The sequence below is a fragment of the Carassius auratus genome, chromosome 47 (genome assembly GCF_003368295.1).
Source record: "Carassius auratus strain Wakin chromosome 47, ASM336829v1, whole genome shotgun sequence".
In the NCBI taxonomy this organism is placed as follows: domain Eukaryota; kingdom Metazoa; phylum Chordata; class Actinopteri; order Cypriniformes; family Cyprinidae; genus Carassius; species Carassius auratus.
Window position 1 is genome coordinate 4461076 of NC_039289.1, and position 22844 is coordinate 4483919.

General features: G+C 38.9%; 2 protein-coding genes and 1 pseudogene across 3 annotated transcripts in view; 1 reads left to right on the forward strand and 2 right to left on the reverse strand.

Moving 5' to 3' along the window:
- The window catches only part of LOC113064841 (zinc finger and BTB domain-containing protein 37-like), a 123175-nt gene that overhangs the window by 43651 nt on the left and 56680 nt on the right, over nucleotides 1-22844 (reverse strand). The gene's annotated exons all lie outside the window — the stretch shown is intronic.
- Nucleotides 359-8766, forward strand: LOC113064535 (diphthine methyl ester synthase-like; annotated as a pseudogene).
- On the reverse strand, nucleotides 10175-22188 carry slc30a7 (solute carrier family 30 member 7). Its single transcript, XM_026235809.1, has 11 exons — nucleotides 22009-22188; nucleotides 21405-21506; nucleotides 19633-19746; nucleotides 19387-19474; nucleotides 19156-19285; nucleotides 18873-19025; nucleotides 18749-18799; nucleotides 16077-16212; nucleotides 11472-11562; nucleotides 11042-11191; nucleotides 10175-10943 (listed from the first exon to the last, which is right to left on the reverse strand). The coding sequence occupies exons 1-11, from the start codon at nucleotides 22086-22088 to the stop codon at nucleotides 10896-10898; spliced, it is 1143 nt and encodes a 380-aa protein (XP_026091594.1). The 5' UTR covers nucleotides 22089-22188; the 3' UTR covers nucleotides 10175-10895.

Consider the following 22844-nt stretch of genomic DNA (forward strand, 5'->3'; position numbering starts at 1 on the left):
CATGACCAAGATGGCCTCCGAGCGACTTGCCCACTCTACTTTACTCTCCCAAATAAAGCAAATAGATTTCAATAATTATGTGTCAGCCAAACCAACACATAACAACCCGAAAAACCAGAAATGTCTTTGTTTGGCTTCACATTACAAGTTCACTGGTGGTGGAGCCCAGATGGTCTATGAGCTTTAAGATCTTGTAAGCCTTATATTTAGATTAAGGACCTTTGACTGCACTTTGTGTTCATTCATTACAGGTATCAGCTGTGGGTAACAAAAGGTCTTCACCCTTATTCACAGCATATTAACCTACAAATAAACCAGGTCAAGCTCAAGGTCAGCTAAACCGTGGTTATTAAGTACAATGGATGTATCTCGACACACATTAGAAGTCATAGTTGAGGCCTATGAGAAAGCTGCAAAAGTCATAAATCAACAAAACAGAAAGTCATGAAAAGCTGCATTCTGTGGTGTTTGGGATAAGACTGTGAGCACATTTATCATCGTAAAGTTTCTCTGCAATTTGAGGGTGAAACTGACGGCTTTACAGAGTAAATAAACAGCAAACAGTATAGTACATTGTGAATTACACAATACGGCTGTACTTGTGTAAAGGCTGCACATGTTGTTTTAAGGTTAATGAGAGTTTACCCATTAAATGCCCAGACTTCATTCTAAACCAATGTTTTGTGAGCTGTGTGGCGATTATAAGTCACGCAAAGACACAATAACCTAAATATGTGCCAAAACAACTGAAAATGTCTAAACACAATATATATATGTGGCAGATTGGGTAAGTATATTTTTAGTATTAAGTGTTCTGATTATTGTAAACCTAATAAACATGTGTACATTAATACCTTCTAGTCTCTGCCCTACCTGGTAACGAACCTGTGTGATGTCAGTGACGTTGCGTTTCTAGTGGTTGGTTATCCTTTTGGGCAAGACTAACTAACTACTTCAAGATCTACAGCCAGTCTCTGCTATTAAAGTCAGATTTATTCCATGTGTGACTATAACTGCAAACTTGTCCTGAACTAAGATATCCGTCAATGAGGATTAACCATCAACAGTATAGTTTGTCAACTTTCATATATGAGGTTTCTATGCATATTTGTCATATGATGCACCTCATATGTTGCCATTGTTTTGACTCACCCATAACTTGCCTTCACTTATGCCACAATCCCACAAGTGCAATGACTCATCAGAAAAAATCTAAATCCACACATACAGAGATGCATTGGAAAGCTTTATCACTGGCCTATCTGAGTCAGATTTCATTAGGAATAAAGAAAAAATGATATGAGAAATTGGAGAAAATGTTATCTTATAACTTATTTGGCTAAGAAGATAAGATAATGCCCACAAAAACAATTAAGTGCACTTGAAAGCATGCACTCCTCAAAATAAGTTTCCCTTTAAACCATAAGTGTAAGGGGAAAAACACTTTCTACAGCCCAACAGAAGATAAATAATGGAAATGTTTCCTATTATTCAGGATATTAGTGCCTGAAGAACCACAGAGTGGTTAAGAACTAGAGCTCTGGGGTGCAGCATTATGGGTCTTACCAGACGTGGACGTCTGAGGCATGGGTACTGTGGAAACGCTCCAGAAGAGATGAACTAATTACACCGCACTTTCCCGTCTCGGCAGCTTCTAGTCACGGTTGAGCTTTGCATGGTGTTTGGCTCCAGCGTTTTTTCAGCCAAACCACTGAAACCCACATAGTGGATGGGGGACGTGGGTCTGACTCCTCATTTTCATGCACTTCAGAATCTGTGGGTTTAATCAAGTTTAATGATATATTCAAGAACGAAAGAACCTCCGTTTCTTTTCTCCAGAGCTACGACCCACATTGACCTGGTTCTGTGAGCATTGAATGATGGGATTCAGTATGGCGTTATTCACAACGCTTCCATCATGAATGCGGTGGGGCTGCTGTGGATTGCAGGTAAGGATAAAAGTTGCGGGCGAAATCCAGTCAATAGAGATTGGGAATGTTACAAATGGCGAAAATTTTTCCAAATTGGTCATGCAGTTTCGCCACTTTGACCAATAGAAAGCAGTTTTGTTTGAAAGTGACTTCTGTGCCAGTTGTGCTTTCACACATCGCTACACTAGACCATATTTGCTCCCAAAATTTGGCAGAAAATTCAGTAATGCTGCCGCACATTAACTCAGTGCTTCCCTATGGTGTCATTGTCAACATATACTTTCCAGAGAACGTACTTCGCTATCGTGTGTCATTCGTTCCCAGTCTCTCGTGAAAACAATCAAATGACATTACAGCCTTTGTGTCGTAGGCGTCCCAGCGGAGTCTATCAACGAAGGCAACTGGCCATCAATAACAGCCCCCTGTATTGACCTGTCAGGGCAGCTTTATGTACCAAGAGGCCCCAGATGCCGCCCTAAGCTCACGATAGGCATCTTCAGATGATCTGAGATCAGCAGTGCCATTTCTAAAGGATATTATTTAGGTAGGAAAAGAAGGTCCTAAATCATCTACTGCAGCTGCTGCTCTCAGCCACAGAGGGATCTGGAAGGATAACACACACTTTGCAGTTACTGTTTGGGTGTAGATCATGACACACTAATTAGAAGCAATCAACAACCAGGGATGCCACAAAAAAGAATGACTCGAGACTTTCTACACCCAGTGGTGTGTTGTTTTTGTTACCAAAAACATGTGATTTTGTTTTGTTTCCAAAGTCAAATGATTGTATGAGAAGGTTTGGTTTTGCTCTGCATCTCTTCTTACTAGGTCATGAATTCGGAATGACGATCTTAAATGTTGCGATGAAATTAACGTAGCGACAGCTATTTTCTTCCACATTGTGACATATGGTGCGTTCAAGTCATCTCGTATAGATCGTATTTACGAGTTGAATGCACATGAAAGCCAACACAATATCGTAAATACCAGTGGGGGAGCTCGGGATTTTCTTTAAGCCCCGATCTGTACGAGTTGGGGGGCGTGTCAGTGATTAACATGGCGGAATACACAATACTTAAAGGTATTTAGCTGTGATATTGTCAGGCTTTTCTATTTACAGCGCAGTAAGTTAATCAATGACGCATAATATGATGCCATTATAATATAACAATGCAACTTGTAACAATAAAGTTGGCAATGGCTTCCTAAATTAATTTAAAACATTAAAAATGAAGTATACCTAATGGACATTTCTTTATTCTACTTTTCTAGAACAAGAGTTTAAGAACATTGCTGTATTTTTGTATTATTAATTAAGAGAAAGTACACCGCCATCTTTCTCCGTTGAAAGTGACTTGAACGCACATGCCTTCATAAGCACGACTTCCCACCTCATGCGTACGAACTTCCCAGGAGGACTTGAACGCACCAATACACCCGAGTGAAATGGATTAGCAAAAAAAGTAGCATGGGAACTTGCGGGAGATTGTAAGAAAGGGTGGTGTTTAAACAGACTAAATGATTGGAGAAATACGGCATATATCACTTAAGAGAAATCTGTAATTTCACCGGAAGATTGAATTGTGACATTTTTTTTATAAAAAATAGCATGAATCAATTGGTAATAATAAGATCAGCTTGCATTTAGAGATAGGTAAGGTGAATTTTCATTTCGTGCCAACTTTAAATGGATCTTTCACACAGAAAAGTGACATGACATTTAGCCAAGTATGGTGACCCATACTCAGAATCCGTGCTCTTCATTTAACCCATCCAAAGTGCACACACACAGAGCAGTGGCAGCATTTATGTTGCAGCACCCGGGGAGCAGTTGGGGGTTCGATGCCTTGCTCAAGTGCACCTCAAGTCATGATTGCCGGCCCGAGATTTGAACCCACAACCGCTAGACCACGACTTCCCTGAAACGAAACTTCTGTCCATGTGTCATTCCAAAACTGACTGACGTCCATTCTTCTTCAAGATATTTTAACTCTTTTTGTTCAAACGATGAAAGTCAGTCAGTGGGGTCCAAAACAACATTGTTCAAACTACATTTTTCAAAACATCTTCTTTTCTTAGACTATCAGCATGCAAAAAACCTGCAGAGCCCTGCACATGACACTCAGGAAAAAATAGATGATATGTACACGAACTAAAAATGTGTTCCCATAACTAATTGGTTTGTGGGCATGCTTCAGTTATATTGTTTGCATTTAATCAAATGTTAATCTCTTTAATCAATACTGTTTAATTAACCATTCCCTTGTTAAGGTAAATCAAGTCTACACTTGTTCCCTCAGTTCAATTTTATTTGATGTAACTAAAACGCGAGAGCAAATTAGTATGTTTATATAATATCTTGTTTAAGGGGCCCCGTAAAAACTCTCTTCATCCCCTTTAAGTCACCACTGCTGAATTTGTTATAGATAAACAAAAAGGCATTCATCTAGGACTCCCTAACGGAGTTTGTCAGGGGTGTCCTAACCTGCTCCTGGAGTGTCACTGTCCTGCAGAGTTTAGCTCCAACCATAATTTAACACACCTTGAACCAGCTACTCAAGGTCTTCAGATTCACTAGAAACGTCCAGGCATGTGTGCTAGAGTTGCACTCTACAGAACACTGACCCTCCAGGAGCAGGATTGGACACCCCTAGACTTGGTACTTCAACACTCCCTATGTGTTTGTTCATATCACATTAATACATTCTTCAGATGGTCTGTAGGACCTGAAGTAACTGGTAACAAGTCTGCTTGCTGTAATGTCACTTTGTTGTCTCAGCTGTGCGGCACTCTAGTGTTCAGAATGATGTCATGCTTACTGCATAACAGGAAGCACCTTGTCGGTGGATAAACAGAACCGTTTACTCGTGAACACACTGACCAATGCAAAATAAGATCTAGTGTGAATAAGTATGAATGTGATTGCATTTTCTTCATAAGCTGTACAACTTCAGGAAGACTGTGTCCATTATGTTTTGGATGCACACATGGAGACCTGCGAGCTTCTATGATAAGATCAAGAAGTACAGGGATATGGGCCTGCACACGCTGTGCCTGCTGGGTAAGCTCTTCCTTTGAGTCTTTGTTAATGACATCATATAACCTTCTGTCTGATCACAATTGGTTCTCAGGTCCCTTGGCTCTTTTCCCAAGCAAATTTCCATGCATGTATATTTGTTTCATCTCTAACTGTCATTGTAACTATGAATGTGTCAAAACCAGAAGCGACAACCCCTGTATTTTGACGTCCCGTCAAATAGGCATTTCCCTTCGGGACGCACATTAAACTTAGAACCATTGCAAATGCTTTGGTACCCCCCAAGGCAGATCGTCGCAAATAATTTATGTTTATATCCGTGTGCCGTGGAGATTTCCAGCCAACTCCTGTTTTAAAGCCCTGTTTTCCAAAGTACCAGTGGGATTTCCCGTTGGAAGGCAGCTTTGGTAATGAATGTTGGTAAAATAGTAGTCTACTGGTTAGGGGTTGGGACAGAGGGGGAGGGGTGGGAGTCCCCAGGTGCTTTCCAGCTAAGAAGTCAGAGAGCAAAAGCGAGGGCAAAAATGAGCAAGAGAGGGATCAGGGTTATTAACCTTATTATTCAAAAGCAAACAGAGGAAGGCGGGCATCAGGCACCTCCCCATCCACCATTGGCCGCAAGAGTGCTTATCTAATACAATAAGCTGCAGACACAACAAAAGCACACACACACACACACACACACACACACACACACAGACAAAACACAAGGAATAAACACTGCATCCATTCATCATAACGTTGCTAACAAGACGTGGGCAATCCATCAAGCTGGCAAATATTAGTTCATTTATTTGCTGGTGTTTTAAGATTTAATTCAAAAATAAAATGAGATATGTAATTCCAAAAAGTCTGACAGTGTCTACACATCAACTTGAAATTTTTTTATACGGTACTCTGCTACCCCAGCCACATCTTTCTCTATCCAACTAAAAAAATAAAAGTGATTTTGTTTTGCTAATATCAATAATTAATTTTGAATTTGTTAATTTTCAGTTTTTTGTTCCGTTTTTTCTTTCTTTCAGTAATATCATTAATAATGAATTTGCTGGGGTTTTTAAACAAATATAATTACGAGTTTTGTATAAATTTGCTGTTTTTTAAACATTAATTGATTATGGATTTTGTCTGTTTTAAATCTTTTGCAAAGCTTTTACGTAAAAAAAGGTATAGATTTACATACATTTTCTTTGGCCTTCTAAAATTCATCCAAAGTCAGTGTTGATATCATATTTCCGTTTATAAAGAAAGTAGGAAACTAAGAAATTGTCCTATTTTATTGTAGCTGAATTCTAGGCTTGAAGTCTCATCTGATTGGTCCGTTATTTATAAACATTTTGAGGTTAATGAAGAAGCTTTCAGTGTAGAAATGGTGTGAGAACATGACTGGTCATGATTTGTACATTTGTCTTTGTTCTCAATATGAAGCCCTCTCAGGTGTAGTGTGAAAATGTACTGGCGCTCCAGACTGAGTGGGGTCAGCAGCTCCGGATGGAGGGGCGACCTACCATTTATGATGTGACGTTAACATCCAGAGAGGCCTAGTTTATAAAACCCAAGCTTATTGTTTTGTACAACTCCCTTGTTTCGCAGATATCAAAGTCAAAGAGCAGTCCTTGAAGAATTTAATGAGGTAAGACTCCCTTACTACTTCTGATTTTCTGTGGGGTTGAGTGGGTTCTGCTGATTTATATCTAGTCTGTGGTGCTTTTCCAGGAGGGTCGATTTGTGGTTTACAGCAGACATTGAGTTAACATATATGCAATCTGCAAGTAACAAAAGTAAAAACCGTGGGCGCTTGTTTGACTTGGACGCATGATATGTTATCATGGACCTTCCCTGGGCCACTTCCAGAACTGCCACAGTATAATTAATTTTCCCTTCTGAAGCCTTCAGAAATATGTTTATCGGCAAAAGTGAACTTCATCAACTGCTTTCATACTTGAACTTGAAGTCTTTCTGAAAAACTTTCACTGGTGTTGAATTATTTTTCATCGTAGAAGATGGTTGTTAACTCTTTGCTCTCTCCGTGGTGTCCTATAATTATCTCCCTCCTTGGTCACACACTTTGTGTAATTTTATATCCAATCCACATAAACCCCAAATGGGTTTTAGTGTTCCACTATGTATGCTATAAGGAGACGAGCATTGGGCCTGGTGCGTGCTCCCTGTTTAAGGCTGGAAAGTGTGTTAATGTCTCCCAGATTTATTGGCACTGCTATACCATTACTTGGAAATGGAATATCCATATGCTGCATGATTTTGATCACAGTCAGATGTTTGTCCAGGGAGGTTGGTGCCCTTCACTGCAGGGAGGGGGAAATGGCCCCCCAAAAAATTCAAAGCATGTCTCCAACTTCCTTAAGTTGACTGATTCCATTAAAGACAGACCGATGGTCCGTTAAAAGCTAATGTACCTTAAGCATGCAGAGTATTCAACTTTAAAGCTCAATTGTAAATTGCATTAATGGTCACCTACTTGCTCAGTGTTCTGGGACCACCTGCAACCTGTGCATTAACTAATTTCGACACTGTCAAGGATGCAGCCAGATTAATGGAAGACATCAGATACATCTGCTCACCTTAAAGTTTACCAACCCTCTCTCTTTCCAGGGGTCAAAAGATTTACGAGCCTCCCAGGTACATGACTGTTGCTCAGGCAGCTGAGCAACTCTTAGAGATACTACTGAACGGACGGGATCGGGGTGAGGAACTGGGTAAGTTACTCTTGCAGACCTTTCTGTATTGCATGAAATCGTCTGTTAACTCTGTGGTTGAACAATCTGATGTCTGGCCGACTTGAGACACTGGGAAGCATTGACGTAAAATTGGATTAGATTTGATTGAAGAGCTTTGTGATCGTTCACAGTTTGTCCTATTCTTTCATTCAATGCAGCAATGACTGAAGACAGAAGGTGTTTCTCAATGTCAAGGAAGGATCCTCGGAAGCCAGTATTTCGAGGATGCTACGTCATCGACATCCGTCGAAGGACTGTTCCAATGTCGAGGATCCTCGGAATTTCAACCAAGGACTGAGTCCTTCGTTCGAAGAATATCCCATACACAGGAAAGGATGCATATGTGTATCCTTTGCACTCTTCGCGCTCTCAAATCACCCACAATCCTATGCGCGCAGCTTTGCTATCTAACGTTAGTTCAAAAATTCAAAAATGTTGAACGTTAACGTAGTCGGAGCGTTAACGGTTTTTATTTACGTAACCAAACATTTGTAGTAAATATAAGTAAAGTTTGACGTTTAAATGCCAGTATAAATTACTACCGTATTGATATTGTAAATTATACAAATACAAATGGTTAACTGAACCGGACCTGTCATTTAACAATTGGTTCCGTCAACGGCATTTCTTTTATAAATAACTAGTTAAGTTGTCCAAATAGCGTTATTCAAACGGACCTTTTCACTGACGTAATGACGCAATTCCGTGCACTTGCTAGCCTGTTCCATTTACTGTACGTGTTCTCCGTATGCTAAAGAGGAGTCTCACCTAGCCTCTGAAGGAAGTGACTTGGAAGGATCAGTCCAACCAAGGAAGCATCCTTGACATTGAGAAACGCCTAGAGTCTGTGTTGGTCTGGCTTGGATCGGAGCCAAGGACCAGACCATCCGTTCTGGGACGCTGCAAGAGTTGGTGTCCTGTGACCTTGGAGGACCACTTCATTTAATGATCATCAATGGCCACCTTTCATCCTCTAGAGGTTGACATGTTGAAACTCTTCAGAGGTCCTGAGGGCTTGAAGACCTTGAAGATGACTGATAGTTCCACATACGTTTCTTGATACCCAAGAAGCTTGTGCTCCTCAAGAAAAAAAGTTTCCTTTTCAGTGCTCCTGGGTTTTTCTAAAAAGGAAAAGCAGACAAGGCGGCCCACGTGAGAGCCTAGAGCTGCCGGAGGGTCAGGAGAGCACGCAAATGACATAATTGTTATTCCAGATCAAATTTGACCACTATAACCTTTAAGTACCAGTCGGGCCAGGGTTACATTTCATTATAAGATTTAGATTGGAAGTGGGATGATTATTTTGACGTGTGGTGGTCATGTTCTTGCTGTTGAAAAATATATGATGGAATTATAATAGAGGAAATGGAAAAGATTATTGTGGACCAACTGCATCTGGGTTGCATTAGTGCCTCTGAAATGGAGCTTTCTTTGAAATTGGCATAATGTTTCCATACATTTCTTAATGGAACTTTCTCTGTAAGAATGTAAATAAGAAAAAAAGCGAATACTGAGATTCTTTGGAGCATGTCATAATGAATGAAGATTGATTTTCGTACAGTCATCGCCACTGATTACATCAACGCCCTATTGTGGTTTGGCTGCTTTCAACTACATCTTTGATTTTGTTTGTGATCTCTCATTGCAAAGAAAGTGAACAAAGCTTTTGTCAGAAAGTAGCTTGCCTCTGTCTGCTTTATTTACACAAAGACAAATTAGAGTTCACGTGTTGGATTTAGAGATTATTTGGTTTACAGATCTGCATCTGCTTTTTACTGCCATCAAAATACAAAGCCCAAGATTCACTAACTTTCTTTAAACTTTAACTGATTAAAGTGAAGGTTATGTACCTTTTGGCACACCTTTGACAAAATAAACTAATGGCTTGTTTCCACCATGCAGTATGGTATGCAATTATTTAACTGATTATATATATATATATATATATATATATATATATATATATATATATATATATATATATATATATATATATATATATATATATAATAAAATTAACATTTTGGTGCAATCTTAATAGCTTGGCTAACAAAGTTTAACAAATGTTAAACAATATAACAATACTGTCCTGAAAAATTATACCTCAAAACTCTTCATCCTTTCAAATGCAACTAAAAATGTTCAAATGTCGTTTCTTCATCCCATTACGGAGTAGAATTTTTTCTTTTTTTTTTTAAGTACAGCTTAAAACCTTTTTTTTTTTTTTTGCTGAAAATTACTGGAGTAAGTCTTGAAAATCACAAGGAAATCTTGATAAATTTTAAACTGAAAAAAGTCTGTCTCCAGTCAGTACTAGCCTTGATTAACTGTTTCCACAGATTACTTGAAGGGAAATAAACCGTAATAGGCTCTGACATTTTACTGCAAATATGTTGGACTTTCCTACTGATGCTTGCACCTTCTTGTGTATTAAAAAAAATAAAAATAATCATGGAGATGTTTTACAATTTCCATTCAAGTCAACAGCTGCTTCTGTTTAATTCTGTCTATATGACAAATTTTACACCATGCATAAACAGCAAAGCCAAATGCAAAGGAATGTTTTAATTGTAGACAGAACTCATAAAGATCCAGTTTTCATCGCATTCATGTTGACAATCAAACATGATGGTGAAAGCGATTGTCCATGATCATTTTTAAAAAGGCACTTAAGAAATGCAGACAAATGTTTTGTTTACATAATGGCATTGGCAAACTGATTCTGCACTTCTTTACAACTGTGCAACTGAAAATCAAAGCAGGTGAAGTACAAAAAGTCAATGAATCACATACTGCTATATTTTTTTTTAAATGTCCACTGAACTCCACATTCAATAATTAAAACCCCATTCTGATACAGGAAAAGGGTAGCAATTATGAACAAAAGAAACAGTTTTGTAGGGATTATAAAAATCAAAAGCAATGGGGAACTTCAAAAATAACAAAAGTTCAAATGATCGAGAGGGTGCACCAATGTTGCAAGTTCTTGCTTCCCTCAAAAAGCTGGTCAATTGATTTCTGGCAGGAGTGGAGTCAGACAGGTTGGACTGCACCAGCTCCATCTTGATCCAAGATGAAAGTGGAGCGACAGAAACCCAAAGATGGGTTGAGGTGGAGAATTTCCCCACAGCAGCACAGAGGGCCTTTGGTCCCGGGACTCCCAAAGATCAGGAGAAGTGTGGTGGACTTCTACATGGCTGCCACTTCAATCTGAACATACAGTTGTCTGACGCCAACCTGGGCACAGGGCAGAAAAGAACATGTAATGGAAAATTGGAAATGTCTCCTAATAAGTGAGATTAAGTTGTTAAAGCTGTGTTTCCAACGGTCCCCACCTGTGTGAAAATGTTGTGTGTTTGGCTGAGAATCCATCTAGAATCTGCATCGGGCGCCACAAGGAGTTTGAGTGTACCAATATACACATCTGTGCAAAGGGTCCAGAAGTGAGGTTCCTGGAGGTTATAGACGCCCTTAAGCTGCTGGACCTGCAGGGAACATTTGCGGTTAGCAAACACAACCCTCGTTTTTCTCAAAGGTTTAGACAGTCATTAGGGTGCTTGGACTGTCACTGGCAATCTAGAACCATTTAGGCAAAAACCTGGAACCGCCATATAGCAAGATTAAGGTTCTGACCCTCGATAGGGTGTTAAGTTCCCATTTTTCAAATGTGGGTCCTTGTATAGCTAGTTATGTTTCAGTTGATATCCCTGTCTAACCAAGTAGCCAACTTTCACAAATCGGGTTCAGATGATGAAAATAACTTACCCTTTGATAGCATTCAGGAAGGGTATGGTCCAGAGGAGGAGGCGTCCGTTGCATCAAGATCCCTATGGATTCCCTGAGCAGAGGAACCACACTGTGGAAAAGAGGGAGGCGAGAAATGAGTCGCCGTTCTATGAGACAAGAATTCAATGGAGCGCCAACTGCTAGGCAAACTCTGGCAACAGGAAGGGACGCCACACATAAAAACATCATTGGTTAGTGACCTAACAGCTCGACACATCGTGTTATAAGCTAGGGAGAGGAACTTCTGTTAATATCATGACAAACAAGAACTCCTTTCATTAGGGTTATTTCAGAGCATGCTCCAACATTAACTTGCCCATCTTATGGTTGGGGTGGAGTAACAGAGCTGTGCTGATGTCATTCTAACAGCTGTAGTGCGTGTGAGCCTGCAAACAACCCCGAGCAGACCAGGATAGACATCCAAACCCATTCATTCTGCCGAAGAATCACTTGGCAGAAACGGCTGACTGGTTAAAATAGTACTAAGACTATTTCTCTCCTAACCAGTCAGCCGTTTCAGCCCCATCAAAGCTAGGTCTTGGCTAGGCCAGCATCTTACAAAGTCATCAGTTCTCCTTCAAACCTTCAAGGCCTGACCACTGCTCCATCTGGGAACCATTAGAGGGTTCCTTGGTTTGGACTTTTTTCCCGGTCCCTAATCTACTCTATCACCCCCATGTTCTCCTGAACTCCTCCCTGAAACCCAAGCCTCAGTTTGGGACACGCCAAAGTGGAGAAGCTGATGGCTGTCCCATTTGGACATTCATGAAAGTAAGAGAAAATGTGGCATCAACAAGGACTCATTTCACAACATCTACAAATGGCACACACTGCTGAAAAACTGCAACAACGTGTGCCTTCAAAATATTTTGCCCCAACATTGCTTTGATAAAATTAGCAATCATGTTACTCACAAGGCTTTCATTTCACAATAGTCCTTTCTTGACCCGTGAGGTTCTACAGACGTTTACTACCCTATATCAAGAGTTGATATGCAACTAGATATCTGATATTTTTAAATCACCGTTGCCCTCATTAGTCCATGTAAATTGGACTAAATTAGTAAAGTGTCCTCTAAAAAAAAAAAAAAAACATGTAAGATTGAATCATTAAATATAAACAATTGCTATTAGTGATTAATACACAATCTTCCTGTAGTCTTTCAAATAAAATGAGGTTATAAAAGCTGCATTTATAAATAACATTTTAAAATGGTTAAAACGGTGTTAAAGCAAATATGTCGTGTCAAGTTTCTGGAGGTTTTTCTATAATTAACAAATGTTCCCATCAACATGTACTTTGACAGGGCATCGTGAAACTTCCTGCTGGGCATTCCTCTCAGTAACCGGTGCTGGGCAATAAAATGAAAACAGGAAAGTACTGGATGAGGGTACCTCAGACCTCTGACTTCATACTATTGTTCCATATCTTCCTGTTCAGTGAAACAGAGGCACTCTTACTCACCATTTGCTGGCGCTTGATCGCTAACCTGCCCCGAAAATGCTGTAATGCAGTTACAAAAGTGACTCAGCTGCCTGAAATACAATTATGTGCGAGCATCAAGGTTAAGCTGGCCAGTGACACAAACCAAATGTCACCACCTAGGTCAGGGTGACAATCAGGATCAAATATTTCTGCAAGGATGCTTGTAATCACCTATGGACTTTTTTGGAAACCAGGAAAACAGCCTGGAGAAACGCGGCACAAAGCAGTCACTCGTAAAAGCACACACACTTCTAAACCACATGGAAATTATTTGTTATCACGCCCAGACAACCTGAGTACCTAACTGGAGCACAGAAATATTTATGACACCAGACCCACCGCGAGAATGAGGTGACTGTAGCGAAGTCTGCGTCTGAAACATCATAGTGGGAATTATAGCAGGTACATTTAATTTGAGATTTATATGCAATAGGACCTAACAAACTTTTCCATTTCTATGGCAAGTAGTTATTGGGATTCCACCACAAAAAGCTTCAGATGCTTTGCTGCTAGGAACGAACTGCACTGAAGCTATGGTGGTCATAACCACAGGATTGTATAGCTATTTGGCCTTGTGCATAAAATGTATGCTTTGTTTTTACAGTTTGAGAGTCTTCAAATGTTCAAACATCTTCTGACCAGCTCTACTTACACTACTATAAATGATCACTAATACTAAAACTTTTTTACCACACAGCTGATGGTCAAAAAAGGTCCAATCTGAATGTAGAAGACAATTTGTGTAAAACGGAATGAATCTCGTGAAACATGTCTGGGTCACAACTATAACCTGATTGATACAGCCCTCAGCTGACATAAATTACTTCTATATGCAGAGCTGAATGTTAAATAAAGTGTTGCATGTATATGTGACTTGTTCCTGCACCAATACGTAAATTAGCATTCTGAAAAACTTTACAGTATCTAGTAGCCGGCACAGTGCTAAAGTGTATAATATGAAGAAATACAGTAGATCAAAGAATAACATGCAGCTTCAGAGAGCCGTTAGACACATTTGCACTGAGGATTGACAAATGAATTCATCCTCAAAGGCCCAGCTTAGCACGGCCAGAACAAATGTTAATTACTGTTAGCGTTCTTTACACGCCCATTTCTCGGGCTTTAGGCTGTGGCCCAAAGCGATTAGCGGTCTTTGGAAGACTTTGGTGGTGGGGGACTGCTGTAGGTCACAGCAGCAGGACTCCTCCACTCCCTTCAACTAATCACAGGGTACCGGAGCAGAGCTAGCTGCTGCAGCCGTACACAGATATCCCCCTAAAGCAAGCCTAGCGCACCCAGAGTGGTCTTAGCTAAACACGCCCCAGTTCACATGCAGCAGGGGGTCTTGTGCAGAGGGTACCGCGCAAATGTGTCACGCCTCAGGTGCATCTGTTGAAGGAGAAGTCTATCATCTTACTGAAAGGTCAAACATCCAAATGTGAGCAAGATGGCGGAATCAAAACAAGGCGGTCTCTTGAAATTATCAATCTCACAATGAGGGCTATATGGGGAAAATGCTATCCAAATAAAGCAGAGTCCATCTTAACGATCAAACAAAGAGCCACAGACATTCCGTGTGGCCAATTATATCGCTCTCAAGACTCGAACGATGAATGATTCTGCTATGCCAGACGTACACAGACATGAAGTTCAAATGTGTAAGAGAGTCTAGAGCTGCAGATGAACTCATGCTTTGGACACACAATAGCGGTGCTTCCCCAAACACATTAAGCCTAGTTCTGCTGAACACTTCACTTTTCTTTGGAAATGTTCACATTAGCATACTACTATTTCTGCAGTATATGCTACAGCTTGCTATTGATTATGTCATTAATGACTCACCCTCATGTCGTTCCAAACCCGAAAGAAAAAATGACGACTTTATTCAGCATTGTCTTCTCTCGTCTGGTCTGTTGTGAGTGCGACTGCTGTGACTGTTGACGTATGACGCTGCTGACGTGTTTTCTGGTGCACCCAATAACAAAGATAACACATCAGCAGCGTCGTGAACGTGAGAAGACTAGTATTGAATATGCTAGTATTCAATATGAATACAGCCAGAAATGTAGCTTAATTTTAGGTCTAAGAAAACCAATACAAGTTTAGTCATATCAAAATCATTCAGCTTCAAAAGACACAGCATCTACAGATGGACCACAGGAACGTCAAGTCTTAAGCTTCACGAGCTATTTAACAAGCTCATTTCTTTGGAATTTAATGGCTTTCCATAGTTGTGTAATACCTTTGTACATGAGCCATACCAGATCGGCCTCCAGATTGCACCTGATTGAGACCGAGACGCTGTCACGCGCAGGTGCAATATGGGAAAACATCCACAGTCTGAGCCCTACTACTCTCAATTCTCAGGACTTGCCAATCGGTCACTGCATGGAAAGCTGAAGAAGAGGGGGAAAAATGTCTTGGGTCTTGATGACACAAACCCCTCTTTTTTGAGAAACAGAAAGAAGGAAAAAATCCATCTTAAAAGATGCCTTTGTTGAAGTAACATTCACAGATCGCCACCACATTCCAGAGAGGGAGAAGGAGGGACGAGATGAATATGCTGGAAAGGCTTTGCTCAGACTCTTGCATTTTGCAAAAAGGGGCCACGAATGGTTCCTCTTCTCTCAAGCACAGTAACCACCGGCCATCTGCAATTTACACAGCCTTTACATACGTTTACCTACATCACACACAACAAATAAAGCATACTCATCACCATAAAAGCATCTGACATGGCATTTTCAAGACTACGGAGGAGGAATGAGAGGTTTGGTAGCTTTAAAATGTGATGAAATGCTATGCATTTTTCTTTCTCGACTGGAGTTGGTTGAAAAATGCCACATAAGAGTCAAATCCTGGGTTTTCTGGTTTGGCCACATGTTGAGAAAGTGCTCTGGGCTCCACCCTCGGAGCGTGTATCCTGTAATTCACCCGGCTGGCACGCCAACGGCTTCACAGGGCTCTTGGTGAAGGGCACTGTGAAGTGGCTTTTGTATGATCTGTGTTAGGTGCTGTTGAGGGATTCTGGGTGGGGTCTGAGGATTGGAGGATTGTCTTGAGTTCTCGTAATAGCATGGGCCGGGTTGGCGTACTCACCTCACTCCTATGAGAATCGAGATGAGCATGGAGCAGATGGGGTCGGCGATCATCAGGTCATATTTTTGCATTAGGATGGCAGATATGATGACCCCGACACTGCCCAACGTGTCCGCAACAATGTGGAGAAAAACTCCTGGAATGAAGAAAATTAGGGTTAGGATTTATTCAGTAAAAAAAGTCTGAAGGAGAATACTCGAAACGGTTCAAAATGTTTTTCTAAAATACAGTAAGTATAGCTATACTGTAAAATTGTACTACAATTTAAAATAATGTTTCTATTTTAATATATTTTCAAACTTAGTTTATTCCTGTGATGGTTCAGCACCATTACTCCAGTTTTTCAGCGTCACATGATCCTTCAGAAATCATTCTAATATGCTAATTTGGTCCACAAGAAAAAAATTATAATTTAAAATAACTGAATCAAATTGAAATACCAAGTATTTGTGTGTGCTTTTAGCTAAGCAACTTGCTAACATCAAACTCTATTAAAATCAATTGTGAGTTGAGGAAAAAAAGACATGCCCATAGTTTTCCAAACTGGTCACTTATGAAGTAGACTGTTATCGATGTAGGTAGTTTAGTTATACACTAAGGCTTTTGCCTACATGAAAGGCCCTGGTTTCACTTCAATAGCACTAATGAGATGTGGATACAGCATTTGCTAGCACCCATGTTCAAACATGACTATTGCGGACGGAACGAACCCGTGGTCTTGGATACATCTCTAGCGGTAACCCTCAAACTGATGATGTCATTCCACAAACAGATCATGTGAGTACATCCTCGAATGGATGGCCAACCTACAAGACTGCCCTCCCTGAACACATTTCCAGAATATATCATATGCTACTATGTTAAAACCAACATGAGTGAGTTAGTCAACATTTCCTGAACTCAGGGGTCTGCTCTGGCTGTCCTGATCAACACTGGAGAATAGCTGTGGACTGTGGTATAATGGCACTGAGACGGTCCACTTTCCTTCCCTCAAAATGAGTTGACATACTTGCGGTTACTTTTAGTTTTGCAGAAAGCACAACCGCAATAACGGAGCAAACTTCCTAATAAGTGAAGAATTCGTCCAAATGTGGTCAAAATAAATACTAGAAAAATAACAAGAATGCTGGAGCTCTGTGTGTCCTTAGAAAGAATGGCTTATAAAAGTACTAATAGCTTACTATGCTGTATAAACTAATTAAATTAAGATAAAATATACATTTTCACATTATAATACTAAAATATTACAACGATAAATATAAAAACTTTTACATTTTATTAAAAATATCTTTCTTTCATCAAAACTACTACTAATACTAATAATAATTGTTTTATTAATCTATTTTTTTTATCACTTACTTTTAAGAAAAGTAAATTAATAATGTTTTTATAAAATAATTATGATTCGTGAAAATATTTATTTTCAGCAAAATAACAACAATTAATATTCTCACTTAAAAACAATAATAAAATATTCCATTATTTTTTGTAAAATACTATTTTCATAAAATAATAAATCACCAATTTATTATTATTATAGTAATTTAATAATATCTATGATAATACATTTATTGCTAAATATTGCTATTGATAATTTAAAACATTCATAATGAGAAAAAATATTTATTTTCGCTAGTTTATTATTATTAATTTTCTTTTGTAAAATAACCTCAATAATAATAACAAAATCCTATAATAATATTCCATAGCTTTTTTTGCAAAATGATCATAATTATTATAATTATTTTAATAAATGGTAATACTAATTAAATAAAAAGACTGTAATAATAATAATAATATTACTTGTGTATAAGGTCTTCAACACAGGTATATACAAATATTTTTTAGACAAATCAGGTTTCATTTGTCATACTACAAAAGGAAAGCCAAGTGCAGTGCATTCTGGAATGCAGTAGTCTGTGCAGTGCAGAATATTTCATACTGCATGTTTTGGCAAATAGACTACATCTACAGAGTATTCTGTGTAAAAAGTAAGTATAATAAACATAGCCAAAATAGGCATGAAAATCTTCAGGACGGGAGGCTGGTAGGATCTACTTGCAATTCATCATGGGGAGCAGAGAACAGGTCCCTCGGCTGGGATGGAGGCAGCGTAACCTTTGCACTGTCACCTCCTCCCCTCCCTCTCCCTACATGGTCCTCCCCTCTGTGCCTCGTTCTTTCTCCCTTGAGCAGGCCTCCCAAAGGATCCATTCTCTCTCTGTGTGTGCCAGGGTGAAGGGGACAAACTACTTTCTCTGCTCTGCTCTTTCCCACACAAGCTCGGACAAAGGGATTTAAAGTGACAGTGTACCACGTTTGCTCCGGTGTCAGTGTTCACCTGGTCACCCCCCCCGCCCCAAGTCAAAGGTTAGAGGTTAGAATGGTCAGAGGTGTCACTTGGTTGCACAGAGAAGTACATCATCCAGTTACATCTGATCTAGACCACTGTCTACCTTCAGTTTTTTTTTTTTTTTTTTTTACTAGAGGATCTCATCCACTAAGAACTCAAAATACTGAGTACCTATAAAAGAAGAAAAAGCTGTCTAGACCTGATAAACGCAACTGTAAATATTTTCCTATCTGGTGCCTTTTTAAAAGCATGGCAAATAATGTGACAAAACGATCTCTAGCGCCATCTGGAGGAGAACAAACATACAAAAAGACCATACCTTGTAAAATCTGCTTGCTGGAGCCTTTTCCCGGTGTGTGCAAATGGTCATCTGAGGACACAGACAGATAGAAATGCATTAACAGAAACTGCACTCAAATCAGTACTGTAGTTTCAGGTCTCACCATGGCAGTGGGGATCATCGTGTGAATGCCCGTGTCCTCCGTGTGAATGCCCATGATCGTGTCCATGCTTGGACTCATGACTGTGGCCGTGGCTCCCATGACTGTGTCCATGTCCCGCACTGCCATTAAACAGAGAATGACTGTGGCCGTGACCTTAAAAATAAGAGCAACACATCTATAGAGAAACGTATGCACTTTATATCACCAAATAACTATATGAATTTAATAGCAAATACTGTGCATATATACACTCATATTTTGTTATTCTTTGTGAGGCACTTACCTTCATCACCGTGTGAATGTCCATGACCTCCATGTTGAAAAACGAATATTCCTACAAGATTGACCAGCAGCCCTGCTATAGACACCGGGAGCAAACGATCATGGTGCACATCAGGGGGTTCCAGCGCCCTCTGGTGAGAAGACCAAACACCATCGTTCAACAATAAAGATATTAGTGCATCAGTATGCCAACTGGGAAGTAAATGGACTGAAATCTTATACTACTGCACACCTCTACTCCTTCTGAGAAGATAAAGAAGGCGGTAAAGATGAGGAAAAGGCCGTTCACGAATCCTGCGAGCACTTCTGCTCTGACATACCTACAAAACAATCAAATAGACTTGCATAACAACGCAGCGAAGACATGCAGTTTCCTGTCAAAACCACTCGGGCAGAAGTCAAAGTGTCAGTTTTAGGAAACTTGTGTCATTGGTACACTACCCACAATAGCGGTTTCTAAACTGTAGTGTGCTCTCACCCATACGAGAAGGAGTCATTGGACCTCCAGCGTGAAATGACCGATGCTGCAAGGCCTGCCAGGAGAGCGGTGCAGTCAAAGAACATGTGAAAGGAATCCGAGATCAACCCTAGACTGACAATCAAACCAACACAAAAAGGGAAGTGTAAAATTATCAGGAAACCTGAGAAATACATCCCACCCCATACTGAACTCAGAGCTTTTGTTAGACATTCACTCTTTCTCTTCAAGACAAAAAGAAAACAGTCCAAAGTTCCATTCGTGCTGACAGAGATTTGGTCGTCAAGTTCGTTTCAAGTGGGTCAAATTACGCAAAATCAAACAAATACATTTAAACATTTAATAATATAATATATATATATATATATATATATATATATATATATATATATATATATAAAAATACTAAATTATATTCTTTTACTAATACATTTACATTTAATATTGATTTAAACATTGCTTATATAATGTACTGTATAAATATTTTGTGTAGACACATGCATAATGTATAAGCAATAATAATGAATAAAAAATATTAATGATTTAAATATGGGATTATGTCATTTGCATAATATTATAAAATGACAAAGTGTATTAAATTATTATAAACAGCAACAATAATTATTATAATTATAATAAAAATAACCATTGTTGTATTGTTCAATTTGCATAATATGATTATTGTTTTAAATAAAGTATTACAAACAAATAAATAAATAAAAATGCATACTATTATATTATTACTAGTGGTACTATTGTTGATTTAATAATAATAATAATGCTTCACTGTCTGCACTCCCATTCATGGGATGGTGTCATTTATTTGCATAATATTATCAGATGAAAGATAGCAGAGTAAATAAACTTATAATAAACAATATCAATAACAACAAAATATAAAAAAAATGTAAATGATTTGCATAATGCTGTAATGCTCAACTCTGCTGCATGCATGACTACGTCACTTAAAATCACATCAACTAAAACATTTAAAAAAACAACCAACAATGTTACAGCCTCAGTGAAAGTGGATGTATAATGTAAAAATGGCAAGACATTTAGTCGTTAAAGGGTTACTCCAACCCAAAATGAAAATTTTGTAGAATAGTGTACGGAGTTTGAGTTTAGCAGATGTTCTCCAAAATGGTGCTACCGTGAAACACAGAGGAAAATTGTTGAATAAACTCTTTGTATTCTTCGCATACAAAAAGTATTCTCTTCGCTTCATAACGTTACATTTGAACCGCAGATGGGCTATTCTGAAGATGTCTTTTCTGGACCATGACAGTGTAATTTACTTGCTAGTCTATGGGGCAGTCACAAGCCTCCCGGTTTTCATCCCAAATATCTTAAATCGCGTTCCGAAAACAAACAAAGCTTTTATGGGTTAGGAACAACATAAGGGGAGAGTAATCAATGACAAAATTTTAATTGTGAGGTGGAGTATCCCTTTAACATACAATGGCATACAAATGGTTACTCCTGCACATGGGTTATATATAAAACTTGACAGCTGTTTCTCAAAACCAAGTAAGAACTGCTTATCTAAAATACATTTTCAGACATCAGAGGCATGTGTGAACGTTCAAAACACACCCTGTATTAGCTGAACTTCGATCAGCACTCAATCTCACTTCAAGGACGACTACGATGACAGCTCAGGGGAAAACCAACAATCAAAACATCGCTGACAGAAGATAGGGCCCAAAACAAAAGCACTAGCACATCCCACATTTAGACCTACGTGGCATAATCTCGCGTCGGACTGTTACCTGTTACTCCATATTCCGTACAGCAGCTCCACGAACGCGAACGACAGGTTCAAACACAGGAAGAAAAACAGATTGCGAGAGGTTTTATCGGCAAGAATCGATCTGGGGAAAGACATAAAGACAAAAAGAGAGAGTGGTTTCAGACGGACTCATTTATAAAGTGGCCTGACCAGACAGACTGGCTGCAGGAAGCCACAGCTAATCAATTACACAACCGTAGTTTATTCAAATAAAAGGGTCTAGAAAAAATGACATGTTGTCCGAACAATCTCTTGATAGACATATTATGTTGCGGAATACATTTCAACACATTTTTTAAAGTAAAATGAAAGATATTTAAGGTTACGTGTCAAATGTTTACTTCGTCCTGCTAACTGGCTAACTGAAAAAATTAGCTGTAACGTTAGTGGTCTGTATCTTTATTATAACTGTTCAATTGTTTTAGCATATAATTATATCCTTTAAATTTAAATAATGTCTTAAAGAGTCTAGTTTAATTTCTAATAATTCTCGAGTGCTAACTAGAATGCTAACTGCCTTAGCCACACAGAGCTGACAGCTGTGAGTGAACTCAATGAAATATTGAGCATTTTAATGTCTTTACCTGAACCAGCCCGATATCTTGACCAACAGGTTAAATTTGGCAGGCTTGTACTCGTCGTCTTTGATGGATAACGGGAGCATTTTTCAGCCGAACGGTAGTCTCCGGTAGCCGTTGAGCTGCACTGCGGCTTCTGGTCGCGAGACAGCGAGGAGACGAGTCCTGTGCGTCGAGGCGTCGACGTCGCGTGCGTCACGTCGCTGAGCCACTGTAGGATTAAACAAAACCAACACACATCTAATCCATTCATCTGTGTTAGGAATATTCATGAGTTTTATTTCATTTAGACGCGAAATGATCATTCATTCATGATACAAATAATTTTAGGTTAAATTCATGAACGAAATATATGTGACCCTGGAGCACAAAACCAGTCTTAAGTGTCAATTTTTCGTACTGAGTTTTATACATAATCTGAAAACTGAATAAATAAGCTTTGTTCAGGACAACTATGTGAATATCTTGAATATGAGGGTAGAAAAAAATCGAAATATTGGAGAAAATCGCCTTTAAAGTTGTCTAAATTAAGTTATTTGCCAGCTATTACTAATCAAAAATTAAGTTTGAATATATTTACGTTTAGGAAATTTACAAAATATATTCATGGAACATGATCTTTAATTAACATTCTAATGATTTTTTGGCATAAAAGAAAAATCAGTAATTTTGACCCATACAAAGTATTTTTGGATTCTGCTACAAATATACCCCAGCGACTTAAGACTGGGTTTATTCTTATTTATGCAATTTTCATATACAGTTGCAAAATAATGTCTTTATTTGTTTGTTTGACTTTTTTCATTTATACAACAATTTTAACTATTTCGGAAAAAACAGCT

Coding starts and splice junctions, on each gene's coding strand:
- slc30a7 (XM_026235809.1), bottom strand. CDS start 22,088: ATGCTCCCGTTATCCATCAAAGACGACGAGTACAAGCCTGCCAAATTT. Junction 19,026..19,155: donor ACATTCACACGGTGATGAAG/GTAAGTGCCTCA, acceptor CTTATTTTTAAG/GTCACGGCCACAGTCATTCT. Junction 18,800..18,872: donor CGATGATCCCCACTGCCATG/GTGAGACCTGAA, acceptor CTGTGTCCTCAG/ATGACCATTTGCACACACCG.